The following is a 20,533-nucleotide window of genomic DNA, read 5'->3' as shown; positions in this document are numbered from 1 at the left end:
AATAGGCCACGTTCACTTCTCCCTTTATGGGGGTCTCTGTCTTTATTTAATTTTGCAGATCTCTAAAGGTTATAAATACAACACCAAAATAGCTGTTGATATTTGTGTCTCCACCAAAACCTTTTCTTCTTCCTTCCCAAAGCCCCATTTTATCACTTATGTGTTCCATGCCAAGTTCATTTCTATTCCAGAAGCTTTGTAAAACTACACCCAGTAGTCATTTTTGAAAGGGTTAATCTGCTTGACATCTTGAGGGTTTAGCCAAGTTTCCTCCTGAGTGATTATATAAAGTCATCACCTTTAAAGTTCATCAAATGTGAGGAAGTTTAACTGACACATGACATTTCTGTAATGTTTTTTTCTGAAAAGTTGGATGTCTATACACTTGTTAATTTCTGCTATGATAATGCTATATTGAAAAGAGTGCATTAAGAAGTATAACCATATTGAATAAAATTTCTTTATCTGTTCAGAACACTGGAGGGTAAACCTCACCGTGTGTTGTTTAACTTCATTCCAAATAATGAAATGGAGCTGGAATTGAAGTCAGGAAATATAGTTTTCCTGCTGCAGTGGGGGCACGACAACTGGGCCACAGTCATGTTTAACAACAAGGCAAGTTTTAACAAAGAAATGGGAAAGTGCAGTGTGCACTCTGGGAGATGACTGCTCCTTGCAATTCTGTATGGCCGATTTTGTTTACTGTAGCAATATTCTTGTACATTTTATGATAGAATTATGGGCAAACAACAGACAGCAGTCACAGCAAAGTTTGATGTATATTATGAGATTCTTTTAAGTACGTAGAACTTAGTACAATCATAAGCTTTCTGCATGTCTCAACGTTCCTTTTATTGTCACGTAATAATACATAAAATGTAATATATATGATGTGCTTTACCTTTTGCCTGTCATAATGGAAAACAAAGAGTCACCATTAGCTTTGCCCAACATCCCCAATAAGAGAAATAGAAGCAAAATAGAGTTCCTTGAGAAACATTGAGTGTCTGTGGATTTGCCTCTAGTGCTCCTGTAGTTCACTCCATTGGCAACCTAAGCTCCAAATACAAACTTCTGTTACAATTTGGAAACTTTCAGTGCCTGAGCCCTTCAAGAACTCTTCTTGCTTTCAACACTCTCTCGAATCCTGATTACCATACCTGGTTACCATGATCCAGTCTATTGTATCCTGGTGTAAGTTCTTTGACTCCAGATTGGCAACAGCCCACCTGTGTGAATCCTTTGACCGCAAGTTGCCTCCAGCCCGCACTGTGTGGGTCCTTCAGCCTCTGAGCCCCTTGCTGGTCCGCTGCCATGGTAACCTTTCTATAGTCATCTCCTAGCTTCTCCTCAATGGTTGGGGGGAGGGCTAATCTCCTGATTCTGGTGCCCTGTTCCAGTCTCCTCCTCCCCTAGAGTCTGAACCTTTTGTGGTACGCTGCCCAGCCATCTTGGTCTCAGACCTATGTGGTTGCAGGATGCTATAAATAAAAACACCATTGACTTCTTTAACTTGCTGTTTAAAGCCTGTATGGAGCTGCCACCATCACAGCCGGGCAATAGAGCCCTGCGAAGGAGCTCTCCCAGGTTCATACCAGCAACAAGGTTGCCATTTTTTTTTACATTGTATTATTTCAATAATAGTTGGTAAATAACCAAAAGCAACACAGAAGGTGGCCTAAAATACCTATTGAAGTACAAATCATTTATATTTTTGGGCGGTACAGTTAGCTAGTGGTAAGCACAATGCTCTTATTGCGCCAGCGACCAGGATTAGAATCCAGCACTGTCTGTAAGGAGTTTGTACATTCTCCCTGTATGTATGTGGATTTTCTCCGGGTGTTCCAGTTTCCTCCCAGCCTTCAAAGAAAAAAAATACCGGGATTGTAGATCATTGGGTGTTACTGGGTGGCACGGGCTCTTGGGGGCGAAAGGACCTGTTACCATGCTATAAGGTCTAATTTTTTTTAAAAATGGCAGGCTATTAGTGCTCTACCTTGGGTCACCATGGGTTTTCCCTCAGAATTAGCACTTAACCATTCTGTGACAAGTGGATTATTAATATCAAAACAGATTTAACTGGTGAGTTAATTCAATAAACCAATCTGACAAAGATACAAAAGAATGCCAGCCAGCTGTCTCTTAGCGTTTTGTCTGTCTCTAAACTAACCCATCCATCATCAACTGATGTGGTGAAGCACATTTATTGAGAATCCTGTACAGGAAAAGGGTCCTTGAACAGAATGAGAAACCAAGCATCTCTGACTGTAAAGGGTTCTGAGCCTATGGCGAATCTTTGCCTTATGGCAGACTAAAGGCAATTTTGTGTTATATCTATTTCTGTTTTATTACATGGCAATAAATAGGATCTGATCTGATTCAGAAAATAAGTTGAATGGTGAAACCTTAGAGTGGACCGATCCCATTGATGTAGCTCTCAGACAATGGTTCACCAGGGAATCTTCGCCATTTCCACATTGTGATCCTCTCAATGAACTTCTTGTTGTAACTGAATTGAAATTATATGGTATACCAAAAACTAAACTGCTGATGCCAAAAACACAAAGTACTAGAAGCACTCAGCAGGTCAAATAACATCTGATATGAGAGAAACAGTTAACTCTCTTCCCACAGATGCAGATGAACCTACAAAACATCTCCACTATTTTCAATCATGATTCTCCTCAAGGTATATCTGAATCCAGTATTACTATTCAGAGTCACTATTTCCATTTTCTTGCTGTTTGCTCCACACTAGTGGGCAGATTGAGAACCACCAAAATTCAAAGTGAAATGAAAATGAAATAAACACAGCAAAAGACAGACTCAAAGTCAAGCAGAAACAGATTGATGACCTTTTATTGAACTGATATTTGCTTTGTTCCAAACCTCATTTTTGATTTGGCATGATTACTGTAAATGTTCGAGTATAATACGAAAAAGTTTGTACCGAAATTTGAACTCAAAGTAGGGGGAGGTCGCATTATAAACAGGGTTATAATTAAAAAAAATTTCTGCCAGGTTTAACAATATAGTCGGCTGACGATACATTCTATTGTATCGAGATGGCAGCGCGACTAGGTTGGTGGGAGGAGGAGGGGGAGAGACAGCAGCATGAATTGGGCGGGAGAGGGAGGAGGGGGGGGAGAAACACCTGCACAACTCAGGCGAGAGAAGGGAGAGAGTTGGCAGCGCGACAGGGTTGGGGGGAGGAGAGGGGAGAGATGGCAGCACGAGTCGGGTGGGAGAGGGGGGGAGTGACGGTGGCGGGAGAGGGGGGGAGAGAGACGGCGGCGGGAGAGGGGGAGAGACGGCAGCGCGACTCAGGCAGTCAAGGGGGGAGAGATGCCAGTACGACTTGGGTGGGGGGGGGGAGGGAGAGAGACGTCAGTGTGAATCGGGCGGGCGAGGGGAGGGGGTTGTATTATACACGGGGGTAAAAGTTTTCTCCCTTTCTCCCCTCAAAAATGGGGAGGGGGGTGCATTTTACACGAATATTTACGGTACTAACCCTACATTGGCTTTTTGCATTTGTGAAGTTGCTGTTCTGGGAAAGTTGAGTTGTTTAAGGTTGGGCACTAGTTAAGTCAAAATTCATGTGACTGGGGAATGGTGGGGTAATAGGAAAGTCATTGAAGATCACCTCAAGAAGTTTACTCTCAGAAAGGTCATTTGCACACAACACACCCACTAGCATTCATCCTTGTTCTTCATTTCATATTTATTGGCAGAGTATATAAATTACATCACATGCTACCCTGAGATTCCTTTTTCCTGTGGGCATGGCAGAATTACCACTAATTAATAGTGCAAAAAATAAACTACACAGTGTAAAAATGTAAACAAATAAAAGAAATGTAAATAGATAACATGTAAACAAACTGCAATACAGAGAGAACAAAAGAAAATCAATAAAGTGCACATTGTTAATGACAAGGAATGTAATGTTTCTTGTTTGTTGTTAGGCCTTTTCAGCTCAACATTTTAAACAAAATGTTAACTTTTTGGCTGTTAGTGGAAAGTTTAGTTTGGTCTCATTTATTATGTGATGGACACTGGTTATAGATGATCTCCTAACTCTGTTTCTTGTTTGCTAGACTGGGTTAGTTCCAAGCAATTACCTGGAGCTACTGGAACCCACAAAGGTAAAGATATTAATAGAGAAAATGCCCAGTTTTGTTTGATATTAAACATTTTTTTTTAATTTTGAGAATTCCCCACTCTCTGCTTATCTCAGTTAGGAGACCCTGTAAAGATTCAGGAGGTGCATGATGAGCAAAGGAAAAGCAGTTTGACCCAAACAAGCCCTTGTTCACAGTTTAGGAGTATGGCTGTGGACCTATTTGGGGGGGATTTCCCACCCCCACCCCCATCGACATCAATGAGTTTATCAGTGTACTGGAAAACTGTAGATTGTATTGATGGTCACCTATGAATGAAAGTAAAAGCTATTTGGGAGGCTTATGGGCTGATAGGAGTTACAGGGAGGCTGTCACACTGAGGAGGTCGTAGGTAGGTAGGTGGGTGACAGTCAGGAGAGGGAAAGGAAATTGACAGTCAGAGCAGGGCACTCCTGTGGGTATTCCCCTCAATAGCACATACAGGCATTGCCTGTATAACATGGTTTTGTATAGTGTGGGTTTTGATATAACATGGTTTATAATTTTAATATAATAATAACCAAAAATTGCACTTCCTGCAATATGGAGATCTAAAAAAAAGCCTGGGTGACAAGAGAATTGTTTGAAGAATGGTACACAAACCCATTTTTGTCCTACAACCTAACATTACTGCAGAGATAATAACTTGGATTTTAAAATGTTATTGTTATTTGACAATGCAGCAGCTCATTCAACTGCTATTTCGGAGTTGAAGGAAATGTCAAAATATTTTTTTTGCCACCAAACACAACATCATTCCTACAGGGTGTCATTGCCACGTTCAAGGTTTATATTTGCTATGAACATTTTATCAAGCCATTAAAGCTTAGGATAAAATCTCAAGACTTTAACAGAGTTTTTGAAAGTTATAACATCAAGAATGCAGTCGAAAACATTGGTGAATCATGGCTTGAAGTGACTGCAAGCAACACAAGCTGTTTGGCGTGATCTTTTACCACATAATGCAAGTAATATCACTACTTTTTAAGTGCAAATTAAAACTATCTCTCAAGACATGGTGGAAATTGGAAAAGATCTTTGTTATTTTTCATTTTTATATGTCTCTTTAAAATATTTGCATAAGAGTTCTAGGTAAAAGAATGTAGGATTGGATCATATTACATTAAAGTGGATTGTAATAATGCTTTAAACAGTGCGATTTTCCATAACACTGAATTTACTTGGACTGAATTAACTGTGTTATATAAGTTATGCCTGTATACTGTTTTCATTTTGGATACTTATTGAGGAGGGGAGATGGAAGTTACTAGGGACAAAACACAGCGATTAGGTCTCACTGAGTTTGGTCTTGTGGCTAAGAAGGGAAGGGAGGAAAAAAGAAGAGGAGCTGTAGTGATAGGGGTTTCCATAGTTAGGGGGACAGATAAGAGATTCTATGGAAGAGATTGAGTATCCTGGATGGTATGTTGCCTCCCTGGTGCCAGGACCTGAGGTCTCTCAGATTGCGTTCATGATATTCTTAGGAGGGAGAGTGAGCAGTCAGATGTCATGGTCCATATAGGAACCAATGACATAGATAGGAAGAGTGAGAGGTCCTGCAAGGAGAGCTCAGGGAGATGGGTACTAGGTTGAAAGACAGGACCTCGAGAGTTGTGATCTCAGGATTACTACCTATGCTATGTGCTTGTGAGGATAGAAATAGGAGGATTATGCATCTTAATACATGGGAAAAGAGATGGTGCAGGAGGGAGGGATTCTGGATCACTGAGCTCTCTTCCAGGGAAGGCGGGACCTGTTCCCATGGGACGGTTTGCATCTGAACTGGAGTGGGGTTAATATCCTTGCGTGAAGATTTGCTGGTGCTTCTCTGGGGAGCTTTAAACTAGATTTGCAGAGGGATGGGAAACAGTGTAGATAGAGAAGTGGAGGGGAAAAAAGATGGAAGTGAAGATTGCAGGTAATGTCAGAAGTCAAAGGGTTGTATATGATGGCAGTTTTCTCAGGAGCATCTAATTTAATGAAGTAAGTATTATAGGAAAGGTAGACGATCTTAGAGCGTGGATTGATTTGAGGAATTATGACATTGTGGCCATCAGTGAAACTTGGATGCAAGAGGGGAAGGACTGGCAGCTCAATATTCCAGGTTTCTGTTGTTTCAGACATGCTAGAAAGAGGGAGGAGTGGCTTTGCTCATCAGGGAAAATATCACAACTGTGCTCAGGCAGGACAGACCAGAGGGCTCATCTACTGAGGCTATATGGGCAGAACTGAGGAATGGGAAAAGTATGACCAAACTCAAGGGGGTTGTATTATAAACCACCCAATAGTCAGTGAGAATTGGAGTAGCAAATCTGTGGAGAGATAGCAATCAACTGTAGAAAACAAAAGGTTGTGATAGTAGGTTTTAATATTTCATAAATTGACTGGGACTCCCATACTGTAAAAAGGCTGGATGGCTTGGAACTTCTCAAATGTGTTCAGGAAAGTTTTTTAAAAATCAGTATATACAGGAACCAACCAGAAAGAGTGCAAGACTGGATCTGCTATTAGGGAGCAAAGCAGGACAGGTGACAGAAGTATGTGTAGGGGAACATTTTGGTCCATAATGTCATTAGTTTCAAGTTAATTATGGAGAAGGATAGGTCTGGGCCTCAGGCTGAGATTCTAAATTGGAGAAAGGCCAATTTTGAGGAAATGTGAAAGGATCTAGAATACATAGATTGTGATAAGTTGTTTTCTGAAAGAGATGTAATAGGTAAGGGGAGGATCCTCATAGACAAAATTTTTAGAGTTTGTATGTTCCTGTTAGGATTAAAGGCAGAGTAAACAGGCATTGAGAACCTTGGATTTTGAGGGATACTGGGGATCTGCTTTGGAAGAAGCAGGTATAGACAACATGGAGCAAATGAGGTAATCGAAGTATAAAAAATCCAAGAGAAAACTTGAGAAAGAAATCAGGAGAGCTAAAAGAAGATATGTTACTTTGGCAAACAATGTGAATGAAATTCCTAAGGGTTTCTACAGGGTAGTAAGGGACAAAATTGGTCCCCTTGTTCAGAGTGGTTGGCTTTGTTTGGAGCCAAAAGAGATAGGGGAGATTTTAAATGGTTTTAATTTGCATCAGTATTTATTCAAGAAACTGGCAGTCTAAGGAAGTAAGAAAAACAAGTTGTGAGACCATGGACTTGATACAGATTAAAGAGGAGGTGCTTGCTGTCTTAAAGCAAATAAGGGTGCATAAATCCCCAGGGTTTGACAAGGTATTCCCTCGGACCTTGAAGGAGGATAGTGTAGAAATTACAGGGACTTTGGCAGAAATATTTAAAATGTCCTTAGAGGTATTTAAAAATGTTGGAGGATTGAAAGATAGCTCTTGTTATTCTGTTTTTTTTTTAAAACATTGTTCCAAAAGTATGCAAGTTATTGAAAGGTGTTCTTAGGAATCAAGTAAGCAAGTATTTGGATGAGCAGAGACTGATGAGGGATAGCCAACATGGCTTTGTACGTGGTAAGTTGTGTTTAAGCAATCTTAGTTTTTTGAGGTTACCAGGAATGTTGATGAAGGAAAGGCTGTGGTGTTGTCTACATGGACTTTAGTAAGGCCTTTGACAAGGTTCTGCATGGGAGGTTAGTCAGAAAACATCAGATGGTAGATATTCATGGGGAGGTAGTCAATTGGATTCAACATTGGCTACACAGGAGAAGCGGGAGAGGAACAGTGGATGATTGCTTCTCTGACTGGAGGTCTGTGACGAGTGGTGTGCCTCAGGGATTGATGCTGGGACTATTGTTGTTTGTCATTATATTAATTATCTGGATCAGGAAGTTTGCTGATGACAGAAAGATTGGAGATGTTGTGGACAGTGAGGAAGGCTTTCAAAACTTGCAGAGGGATCTGGACCAACTGAAAAAATGATCTGAAAAATGGCAGATGCAAGTTAATGCAGACAAGTGTGAGGTATTGCATTTTGGAAGGACTAACCAAGGTAGGACCTACATGGTAAATGGTAGGCCGATAGAACAGAGGAATCTGGGAATACATATACATAATTCCCTGAAAGCGGTGTCACAGTTAGACAGGGTTGCCAAGAGAATTTTTGGCATATTGGCCTTTTTAAATCTAAGTATTAAATATATCAGTAAGATAGAAAGAGTGCAGAAAAGATCTACTAGTATGTTCCCAGGACTTCATGAACTGAGTTACAGGCAAAGGTTAAACAGGAGCATAGAAGAATGAGGGGGATTTGGCAGAGGTATTTAAAATTGAGGTGACTAGACAGAGTAGATATGGGTAGGCTTTTTCCAGAGGGTAAGTGAGATACAAACCAGAGGACATGGGTGAATGGGGAAAAGTTTTGGGAGAACATGAGGGGGAATCTCTTCACAAAGAGAGTGGTGCGAGTGTGGAACGAGCTGTCAGCTGAAATGGGCTCAAATTTAATTTTTAAGAATTTGGATAGGTACATGGATTAGACGGGTATGGTCGGGGTGAAGGTCAGTGGGACTAGGGAGAATAATAGTTCTGCACAGACTGCAAAAAGTTTTGATTTCGGTTGCCTTCCAACCTGGAATTTTATGGAATCCAAAGAAGAAAAGAGAACCATTGACACTTTGTCAAAGCAATGTAAACCCACCCAGATTTTATGTACAAAAAAAAGTTTAAAAATAGTGTGTTGGGTAATTAATTGTATAATTTGTTTTAAAGATGACCCCCCCCCCCCCCCACTCCCGGTTAAATTTTTATAGATAAAATAGAAATCCTTTTTGTGCTCTTTGATTAGGAAGAAAGACTATCATCTCCAGATATCCCTGCACCACCCAGGACAACAGCTCCCGAAAAACCACTTGGTGTGAAAGGTGAGGAGCTTCACATGATAGCACTATTATATCTGTAATTGCACCAGCTAAAAGGATTTTGGTGCATCCAATTATATCAATGCAAAATGGCAAAAGTATTTGAAGAAATTGTATTCAAATGAACAATATAAAATAAAAATGCAGGAAACTGTGTTTTTCAAATAAAAGATCCTGAATTCTCCACAGTAGCGCCCCAATTAAGCGTTTACAACTCTATTTATTTCTGGGACCTGCACAGGATTGACACACGAGCTCACATGATGCTGAGCAGTGGTGGGGGGAGGTAGCCTGATGGTACTGGAAAGACAAGAGAATTACTTTTCCATTTTGCCTCTCTTTCGCCCACCCCATCCTTTCAAGCATAGGCTAAAATTCCTATCTTAAGATTAGTGGTGGAAATATTCTTCAATATCAGCAATGAGGACTGATCATGAGCAGAAACTCTACATCATTAACAGAATTTTGAAGTGATCCCAGGAGTGTAGATTTCAATTTGACACTAAGTGTTTGGTAATGAAAATGACCTGGGCTTCAGGGTGATCTTTGGTGAAAAAATGTGATCATAGGATTCTGACCATGGTTGGAGCTTGGAGCCTGCACCATGAATGGGATTGGGATCAAATGAATGCTCCATTTCTCAGGTGATAGCAAGTTTGTACAATGTTATAATTTAAGCAGGTTTGAATAGAGTTGTATCTTTATATCCGAAACAGGAATTAAATTGGGACTACAATAAAGAAACCTTAATGTGCATTGTTGAGAATGGATAATTGCTCTCTTGTTGCCTGGTGATGCATATCAATTCTGGTTATTCAGCATCCTCACCCCAGACTACATCCAGTTTTGAGGTTTTAAAAAACATAAGTGAGTGAGTGCCAGGGCCTGTAATAACATTCAAGAACATTGTTGAGTTCACTATGGTTTCTGGGGAAAAAAAAAATGCTCTTATTGTTTTTTTCAGATGAAAATGTACCCAGCCCAGGGGTGATGGAACCTTCAAAAAAGATTCAGGTAAAAGACAATTAAGTGTTAAAGGGAAAAGGAAGCAGGCTATGCTTTGATGGCCATCTCCTTTCTATGCCCTCAGATCTAATGTAGGGTCTCGATCGGAAACATCACCTATTCCATTGCCTCCACAGTGCTGCCAAACCCAAAGTTCCTCCAGCATTTTGTATTTTTCTCCAGATTACAACATCTACAATCTCTTGTGCAGTCAATCAGAGACTTGGTTCTTCCTTCATTGGAGCAGAATGGTTAGTGATTATCACAAAGCTGTTGCAGTGACCCGAGTTTGAATCCGGCAGTTTGTCAGGAGGAAGTATATTCTCCCTGTGTCTGTGTAGGCTTCCTCCCAGCCTTAAACGTATGGGGGGGAGGGGGGGTGTTGTAGGTTAATTGGGCAGAACAGGCTCAGGGTCTCTTATGTATTTTACATTTAAATCTGAGCCATTATACCATACCTAAAACAGAGCAACCTAATTATTATTGTGAGAATTATTAGCTCAATTCTAGTGTATGGTATGAACCAACAACTACTCTGTAAACCATGCTTCCAAGTTGAAGGTAAAAAAATGTTTTAATCCCAGTTTTCCAGTGATTTAATTCTTAACAGAGAACATATGTATCCTTCTTACCGTTGACCTTGAAGTCCTGTTTAACCTTCGTGCTCTTGGTCCTTGTGTCACAACAGAACAAGTATGAATAATGTAATTTTTTTAAAATAAGAAAACTACTGTTGTAGTGTGGCGGGAAGAGGTGCCAAACCCTGCCCTGTGCCATTGTAGTGGCCGTGGCTTGCATTTGAGAAGCTGCTTTGAAGGCTGTGTTTAAAATGCAACCACACAGAGGTACAGGGCTTCATACTGCAATTGGACTGAAACATCTCTCAGCAACTACCAAACACACCATTAGTGGTTGTTTTGTGTTATCTGACCATCCCGATCCTAACTCTCAAATTACCTCTTGGATGTGCTGAAATATGTTCACTCTCTCTTGTCATCTTAGTGCAGGGGTGTCAAACTCAAATTCACGGAGGGCCAAAATTAAAAACTTGGACTAAGTCGTGGGCCAAACTAAATATTTATTGAAAATTTTCAACAACATCTGCATGTTTTCTCTTCTTTCAACATATGTAATGTTAAACTTTTTCTTATTAAAATAAATGTTTAATAATAGTTTTGGTTAAACTCTTTCCAGAAGAAGCATTTTAACAAATGAGAAATAAAATATTCAATAAATAATATTTCTCTATAGCCTTTAAGCTCCTTTTAAATGTTTTTTTTTTCACAAGCCAACAAGTCAAAAAAATAACAACTTGCTTCAATGTCAAACAGGTTTGTCTTTTAAAATGATGAACATATAGTCTCCCTCCCACCTGTCTTGAAAGGTCCTGTTTTCTGTCTTCCGTTCGGCCATTTTTCGTCAGGGGTTTATTACATGTGAGTTGGGCGACAGGTCACAGATGCTAATGAAAGTAAAGAGAGGAGGTGGGGGCGATTAGCGGGCTGACGGGCCGGCGCCAATGCATCTGCAAAGCATTCTGGGATTTGTAGTATTAGCTGTGCATGCGCTATACTGGCCCGGCGGCCAGTGGACCAGCTCTAATACATATATGATCTTGTGGGCCAAATATAATTATATCACGGGCCAAATTTGGCCCGCGGGCCTGAGTTTGACATGTGTGTCTTAGAGGAATATCTGGCTGGGGAGAGCTATGCAGCCAAATAGAAGACAGTTTGATCACAAACAAGGCCTGGGTGGCATGTCAATGCATGGAGAAGCTGGTGCCAGACCCTAGTAATGGGTTTCATCCTCTGAACCCCAAATCCCAGTGTTCTGTGATTCCATGATGCATCTCAATCCTCAAAGACACCCTCTCCATAACAAGCTGGGACAGTGTAAAGCTGGATTTGTGCCAATTTTCCTTCAGCCATGTTCTGGGTATGAAAATTCTTTTCTATACATATTGCTAAATATTTACCCCATTAGTGTTCTTGTTCATTGGATTATATCCTGAGTGCTGTGAAAAAAGTATACTTTATTTTCTCTTGTGTTCCATTTGGGGCAGTTTTGCACTGTCCCGCAGTTTGTTATGGAGAGGGTGTCTGTGGATTACAGCTATAATTTGTACTTGATGAGCAGAAAGGCTGATGCTCTACCAATGATTTTGATGTGAAACTTGATATTTTTCTGGGATGCAGCTGCCTTCAGCAAGGTCAAAATTTGGTGAGCACTGACTATTAGCTTGAAGAAGGCAGCAGTGAATTATTGAACTGTTCATCCACTATACTGTTAAAGAAAGATGGCCAGGATTTTCAACTTGGGGGTTGGGAGGGGTGCCTTCTACCCTTCCTGAGAGGATATTAACTCAGGATCTATGACTACAGTTCTTTTCATTCAAACTGTCTGTTTCCATCCAATTTTTCCTAATAATAATTAAGCACATTTCAATACAGATGTTTCATCAATATTCCTTCTGGCTCCTTGTATTACCTAGCGGACATGACATTCAAATTTGCCTTATGATACAAAAGCATGGATCTTAGGCCTCTTGTTTGCTTTTCCCACAATTCCCTAAATTCGTAATTTAGTCATGTCATGAAGTAATGTTATTCCTAATGATGCAGTAATATCAAATTGTGCTAATATGCAATTATTTTCTTCTTTGTGGAATAGCGGAAGAATTGCACTCTGCCTAAAAGTTGTATTGTTAAAATACACTTCAAATACTCTGTGGCTGTACGTGTAAAACCAGGGCTGTTGCTCAGTGAGATGATGGGTGTCATTTGCCGGAAGTTCAACGTGTCCGAAAAAAGACTTGAGCTGAGGTACGTAAGACTTTAAATTGTCCTGATAATGCTGGATATCCTGTGATGAGCAACTCTGTCCGATAAATAAATCCTTCCGTCGAGTTAGGCACATAATGAAATGAACATTCTGAGTGGAGCTTCAAGAAGCTTGGGGCTAATGAGGCACCAATGATGGACATCATCAGCTATCCTTTACATTTACTCCTCTCAGACCCTGCACACATCAATTAAATCCATTAGTCTCTTGCCTAGGCTACTCCATCAGCACCTCCCAAGCCTGATGGCACACTGCATTACCACTAGTAGTAGTTTATTATCCATGTGGCACACTATCCTGACTTGAACATGATCCTTCATTGGCACTTGGGTCTAGATCACAGAACTCACCAATAGTGTTAAGTGCCTTCACCAAAAAGACTTGATTAAACCTTTATAAGATTAAGGGAAGTTAGAACCGGCCAATAATGCTGGCCTTGCCAGTGCCACCCACTCCAAAAATGTAAGGATGAAATGCTCATGCATTGCTATGAAGGCAAGCCACTCTTAAGAATGGACGTGTGAAATGTTGAGGTAATTCCCACACTCTTGAAAGGAATAGCATGAAGTCCTGAATTTATCCCCAAGATCTAAATGCATAATAGTTTTAAAAAAAAATCAAATCTTGGCATAAGATTTACATAAATGTTAGTAATCGCACTGCAGAGGTCAGGCTGACATGCATCTTTTTTAATGCACTGAATCCAAGTCACAATTTTTTTTCCCATCTTTGGTTCCTCCTGTCAGTTACAAATCACAAGCTGAAAGTGAGCTTGTTCCCATTACCAGTGAAAACAAAATGAAGGAAGTGTGGAGTGAGGTCAGTAATCAGCGTTTGGTCATTTGGTGCAAGTTTCTGGAGGTAAGTATTCATTCTCTAAACATTTATACTTTTTGTATTCTCTCATCACTATAAATTTGAGATGAAACAGTGAGTGGAAAACTTTTAGCACAGAGGTGCTTCCTTATAATTAGTTTGTGAAAATAAAAGTTAGATTGATGTGGCAGTGCATGCAGTGTAATGCAATTGCAGAATCTGGGAGTACCTGGGAAACAAAGTCCATTTTACTAGACAGATTACATTTAACAAAAGATGACTAGAAATAGCTAACAAAGTAAATACATTTCAGAGCAGTGGAAGGAATTCCAGGAGGGTAATAATGGTTCAAAACAAATGTGTGTACCCATTAAAAGAAAAGTAGCAACAACTTATTTCAACAGCCAGGCAATTGAAGAACGATGCACCAAAAAAAAGGGAAAATTTATTGACAGAGAAATGGTTTTGCAGAAAGCCTGAAGTGCAAGGTACAACCATTTATGTTGAGGGTATATGAAGATATAGTTGCAGGTCAAATAAAGAATAATCTTTCTACAATGAACAAGTGAGAACAGTCACCAACGTATGGGGGATATGTAAACTTTTAAAACATTACTTTGTCCTTTCTCTTTTCTAGAGATAGTGAAAAGGGATTAGAATTGAAAGAGAGTGTGAAGTATTGAAAACGATAAACACAAAGAGATACAACATATTGAAGGGTGCAGGATCTTAAAAGCATATTGCTCAGGGCTGGATACGAAAGGGGAAGAAATAGCACATGCTTTGACTATCCGTTTCTAGTGCTCCTTGGTTGATGTGTACCACTGTTTGAAAAAGAAGAAGTCGTTGGGCTGAGTAACTACCAGCAAGTTTTAAGATATCTGAAGGTTTCAAGATTGGAGGAAGTTGCAGATATAGCAACAATACACAGTAAATTTGCATTAGATCAAAAGTTATTAGGGAAAGTGCAATTGAAAATATTAGTATTCTGTTAATAAATTTAATGATTTTCTAGGTTAAAATAATCTAGAAATTTGTGGCATGCACTTGGTGCTCCCCTTTTGGATATGCCCTCCCCAGCAAGTACCATTTGTACAAGATTAGCTCGACCTCACGCTCAGAAGATAAATTGTGTTTTGCTAGCAGGCCACACCACACTCCCATCACAGTTATGTGACATTTAATAATTTGTAGTTACAGTACAACTCCAATTATCCAAAATCATCAGGACCAGGCCTATTTTAGAGAACTGGTCATATTTTAAAGAACAGCCCAGTAGCAACAGCAAATCACTTGAAACAGTGATTAAATAAGGGAAGGCTGTTTAAGCATAAAATAAGTTTAATTCCCACCAAAAAACAAAATAAGATAAATCCAACACCAAAAACTTGAAATTCTACTCAGGTTTTTCCAAAATACCAAACTTTTTTCTACCTGTGACATCAGTTCGGCTCAGAAATTTTTTTTGGATAACTGAGAATTTCTGATTGTTTTGGATATCTTCATTTATGTGAAATATTTTTCCGAGGTGAAATTACATCATTTTGGATAAATGAGGATTTTTTACTTTATCTGAAAATATTTCAGAGCTGAACAGATGTCACATTCAGATCCAAAGAAATTTTGGATAACAGGATTTTGGATAATTGGAGTTGTACTTATTGAAGTGTTATCGAATTAGCTAGTCTCCCTCCCAATCCTTGTTGAAGTCATCAACTCTACATCGTGCTTAATCTGGTGCATATTTTCCTGTTTAATGGATGTGAAAGCTGTGAGTTGGCACATCATCTCTGAACTCTTGAGGGATTAGGAAGTAAATTAGAGGACAAAATTAAGGAAATAGTGTTGCTATGACATGGAGCTTTAGACTAGTCATATATGGTGCTTTGGGTTTACATGGATTAAGTTGGAAGAGTGCAGCCTAGTTTTATTTAATTTCATCCTGGGAATCTGTCTGTTGGAGAAGAATAGCCTCATCTATGGACTTCCAATAATAGTTGTAATTCTATTAGGTTTTCTAAAACAAATGTTGAAAGGTTCTTTTCCTTTTGATGGCTAAACTGTTAACCATGGTCGGCATCAAGGATAACCCTCCCAGGGTATAGGAATTCATTCTGGTCTTCGCTGAATGCCACAAGGCTTTGGAAGCAATGATTATAAATAGTTATTTGGGAAATGGGGACAAAGGGAAAGGTGCCTTGATGTTGAAGTTCAATGATGTCAGAGTTGAAAGGTAGTAGAGGCTCAAGTACCTGCAGAGATAAACATTTTGTAACAAGATTTTCACAATAGGTGGTGGCATTATATGACTACATTGTCTCAGCCCCTGTCGATCTGAGTTTTCAAGAAGGAGACATCATCCAAGTCTTAGCACAAGGTGAGAATTATGTCATTGCAAATTAAATATTTAACTTTTTGGCAATGTTTCGCATCAGTTGTTTTAGTGATCTGTAAAGGTATGCACTCCATTTAGCATCCAATAGTACATAGAACATAACAGTCTATGCCCTTCAGCCTATTTTGTTGTACTGACTTATATAAACTTACTCCACAATCTAAACCTTCCCTAGCTCACACTATAACCCTCTATTTTTCTTGCACCAATGTACCTAAGAATTGTTTAAATATCCCTATTTTAGCAGCCTCCACTACCATTCCATTGCTCTGTGCATTAAAGAAAAACTTAAACCCAAAATCTTCCTTCAACTTTTCTCCCACCTTATTGCAGATGTCTTGTATTTGCTACTGTCTGGTGAAATGTGCTGACTGTCCACCTATCTACAGTATGTCTCTCATAATCTTGTAGAACTCTATTAAGTCACCCTTTGCTCCAAAGTGAAAAGCTGTAGCTCTGTTAATCCTGCCTCACAAGATGTGTTCTCAAATCCAGACAACATTCTTGTAAATCTCTTAAGCCCCTCCTCCAAAGCTTTCACATCCTTCCTGTAATGAGACAACCAGAACTGACCTTCAAAATGCATTACTTCACGCTTATCTGGATTGAACTCCATCTGCCTCCTCTGCACCCAACTTTGTATCCTGTCTATATTCTGTTGTAACCTCCAACAACCTTTGACACTTCCAACCCCTCTGTCATCTGCACACTTAACTAACCCATCCCTCTACTTATTTACTGCGGAACTCCACTAGTCACTGACCTGTAGATAGAATATGTTCCCTCTACTACTACCTTCTGCTTTCTGCAGGTAAGTCGATTCTGTACCTCATGACTTTCTGACCGAGTCTATCATGAGGACCTGATTGAAATCCATGTACACCACATCTATTGCCGTACCTTTATCAATTTCTTTTATCACCTTGAAACACTTAACCAGGCTTACGAGGCACAAAGAAAGCCATGCTGACTATACCTCTATAAATATTTGTAAATTCCATTCCTAAGAATCCTTTCCAATAATGTACCCACTACTGGCACAAGACTCACTGGTTCATAATTCCCAGGATATTACCTATCAGGCAGCACACTTCGCGCAACACTGTTGTAGTCCCTGCGATCAGGACTAGGGTTTGAATCCTGTGCTGTCTGTAAGGAGTTTTTAAGTTTTACCCAGGTTGAGGTTGGGGGTGGGGGGAAGCGCTCTGGTTTCCTCCCACCGTTTGAAACGTACTAGGGGTCAATTAGGTGTAATTGGGAAGCATGGGTCTGTTACCATGCTGCATGTCTAAAATCTACAAATCTTTCCTTAACGAGGGATCTACACTTGCTATTCTCCAATCATCCGGCACCTCGCCTGTGGCCAGAGAAGACACCATCTCTTCCCCCACTTCCTGTAGTAACTTGTGATACACGTCATCTGGTCCTGAGATTCAAGATGCAGCAAATTCTCCTTCTCAACCTCAAAATGTTCAAACACATTAGCCTGTTCTGCACTGGCCTCACATTCATCAAGGTCCCTCTCCTGAGTGAACTCTGTAGAAAAGTATTCATTTATAACTTGTCTCCAGCCGTATTCCACCTATATTCCCAAGTGGCCCTACCTTCACTCTTGCCATCCTGTTTTTCCCATACATGCAAGCCTTAGGGTTATGCTTGATCCTATTTGCCAAGCATTTTCATGCCCTCTTCTAGCTCCATTATTCTCAATTCTCGTGAGCCCTTATTGACTTGCTGCTTTTTTCTTAACTAGCTGTTCCATCTCTTTTGTCAACTGTCGCTATTTCACCCTGCCATCTTTTCCGTCTCAGACAAATCTGTCTCAAACCCCATGCAAGTGGTTCTGCTGTTTATTTCGCTAAGAACATATTTACTTTCCCAAGTTCCTCCCTAATCCCATCATAATTAACCCTTCTCCAATTAAACACTTTCCCATTTGGCAGCTTAATTGGCATAGTGGTTAGTGCAAACAACACCTTGACAGCACCATTGATCAGAACCAGGGTTTGGATCCCACGCTGTAAGGAGTTTGTACATCTCCCCATGTTTGTGTGGGTTTTCCCTGGTTTTCTCCTACCATTCGAAACATACTGGGGGTGTAGGTTAATCGGGTGTAAATTGTCGGCTTGGGCTCGTGGGCAGAAATGGCCTGTTACTGTGCTGTATATCCAAGTTTTTTAAAATTTAATTCTTTCTACTCCTATCCGGGACCATAACTACACTAAAGGTCAGGGAGTTGTGGTAGCTGTTTCCAAAATACTCACCCTCCAAGAGGTCTGTTATCTGACAAGGTTCATTACCCAATACTAGATTTAGTATGGCCTCTCCTCTAGTCAGCTTGTCCACATACTGAGTCACGAATCCTTCTCCATCTTAACCTTTTGCACTTAGAAAGTCAATATTAGGGAAGTTGAAGTCTCCCATAACAATTACCCTGTTTTTTTTTCCACTTTTCTAAAATCTGTCCACATATCTGTTGCTCAGGGGCCTGGTGGCTATTTTGGGGAGTGGATTATGTTTTAGATCAGTGACCTTTCATTATAATCTTAATTGGAACAGATTGAGATCTGTGCAGCTTTTTAGGTTCAATACTTTAGGGGCGGTACGTTTGGTATAGCGGTTAGCACAATGCATTTAAAGCACTAGTGATCGGGTCTGGGGTTTAAATCCTGCGCTGTCTGTGACCAGATGACATGTATCACAAGTTACTACAGGAAGCGGGGGAAGAGATGGTGTCTTCTCTGGCCACAGGAGAGGTGCCGGATGATTGGAGAATAGCAAGATCTTCAGCGCTTGACGTCCTGCTTTGCGGAAACTGCCAAAATGTTTGGCCTGGAAGTCAGCCTGAAGAAAACTGAGGTCCTCCATCAGCCAGCTCCCCACCATGACTACCAGCCCCCCCACATCTCCATCGGGCACACAAAACTCAAAACGGTCAACCAGTTTACCTATCTCGGCTGCACCATTTCATCAGATGCAAGGATCGACAATGAGATAGACAACAGACTCGCCAAGGCAAATAGCGCCTTTGGAAGACTACACAAAAGAGTCTGGAAAAACAACCAACTGAAAAACCTCACAAAGATAAGCGTATACAGAGCCGTTGTCATACCCACACTCCTGTTCGGCTCCGAATCATGGGTCCTCTACCGGCACCACCTACGGCTCCTAGAACGCTTCCACCAGCGTTGTCTCCGCTCCATCCTCAACATCCATTGGAGCGCTTTCATCCCTAACGTCGAAGTACTCGAGATGGCAGAGGTCGACAGCATCGAGTCCACGCTGCTGAAGATCCAGTTGCGCTGGATGGGTCACGTCTCCAGAATGGAGGACCATCGCCTTCCCAAGATTGTGTTATATGGCGAGCTCTCCACTGGCCACCGTGACAGAGGTGCACCAAAGAAAAGGTACAAGGACTGCCTAAAGAAATCTCTTGGTGCCTGCCACATTGACCACCGCCAGTGGGCTGATAACGCCTCAAACCGTGCATCTTGGCGCCTCACAGTTTGGCGGGCAGCAACCTCCTTTGAAGAAGACCGCAGAGCCCACCTCACTGACAAAAGGCAAAGGAGAAAAAACCCAACACCCAACCCCAACCAACCAATTTTCCCCTGCAACCGTGTCTGCCTGTCCCGCATCGGACTTGTCAGCCACAAACGAGCCTGCAGCTGACGTGGACTTTTACCCCCTCCATAAATCTTCGTCCGCGAAGCCAAGCCAAAGAAGAAGATATTTTCCCTGAGGGCTCCAGTTTGCTCCCATCATTCATAATGTACCATGGTGTAGGTTAATTGGGGGGGTTTGGACTTGTGGGCCGAAATGACCTGTTACTATGCTGTATGTCTACATTATACTTGCCTCAGCACTCAGAATGTTTTCTTAGGAATAAGAGCCAAATGGGGCCATTACAAGCATTAATAAATAATTTGCTGCGAAGACTTGCTGATGTGCCAGAAACATGTTTGAGGGCTCATCCCCCTCAAAGTACCCTTTATGCAAAAAAACAGTTAAAGGTTAATCCCCTCACTATATGGCTCCTTGTGGAGTCACAGAAGTAATATGCTGTGAGGAGTGCTTGTGAGTTGTGTGTCTGCTCTGTATTGTGATACTGTTACATTGTTACAGTCGGCACAATGAGTGTGTGCACAGCTGCTTTCATGTTAACAAGTTGCTTGGATCTCAGTACCTCGAGATGGTGTAATGGAAGTTGCTATCTCCTCTGCTGGCTGGCTGAATAGCTTTTCCTTAGCCCCAAGTGTTCTTTATGGTAACAAGATGAGTGGCCGGCCTATGCTGTTGAACCGGACAACAGCCCTTACAGGCAGCTTCTGCTTAGTACTTCAGTGTGCAACATGCCTCATTTGAAAACAGTAGCTTATTGCTGTGTTTTCTATATTCAAACAGCACCGAAGGCTAGTCCATCAAATACATTTTGGAATAATTGATGATCCAGAAAACCTCACTCTTGCTAACTAATTCCAGTTTCAGTCTTTAAATC

General features: G+C 40.8%; 1 protein-coding gene across 4 annotated transcripts in view; it reads left to right on the top strand.

Moving 5' to 3' along the window:
* ncf2 (neutrophil cytosolic factor 2) overlaps nucleotides 1-20,533 on the top strand; it is a 56,102-nt gene that overhangs the window by 32,313 nt on the left and 3,256 nt on the right. For all 4 annotated transcript variants that reach the window (XR_011357707.1, XM_069938208.1, XM_069938210.1 and 1 more), the window contains exons 8-14: nucleotides 474-615; nucleotides 4,098-4,145; nucleotides 8,903-8,978; nucleotides 9,940-9,989; nucleotides 12,654-12,805; nucleotides 13,571-13,685; nucleotides 15,933-16,017. Coding sequence is in view for 3 of the 4 variants with exons in the window: in XM_069938208.1 (XP_069794309.1) it covers nucleotides 474-615; nucleotides 4,098-4,145; nucleotides 8,903-8,978; nucleotides 9,940-9,989; nucleotides 12,654-12,805; nucleotides 13,571-13,685; nucleotides 15,933-16,017 (668 nt within the window). In the remaining variant the exon portion in view is untranslated. The remainder of the gene's footprint in view (nucleotides 1-473; nucleotides 616-4,097; nucleotides 4,146-8,902; nucleotides 8,979-9,939; nucleotides 9,990-12,653; nucleotides 12,806-13,570; nucleotides 13,686-15,932; nucleotides 16,018-20,533) is intronic.

This window comes from Narcine bancroftii, chromosome 5 (assembly GCF_036971445.1).
Source record: "Narcine bancroftii isolate sNarBan1 chromosome 5, sNarBan1.hap1, whole genome shotgun sequence".
NCBI lineage: Eukaryota > Metazoa > Chordata > Chondrichthyes > Torpediniformes > Narcinidae > Narcine > Narcine bancroftii.
This window is presented reverse-complemented; position numbering and strand designations above follow the sequence as displayed.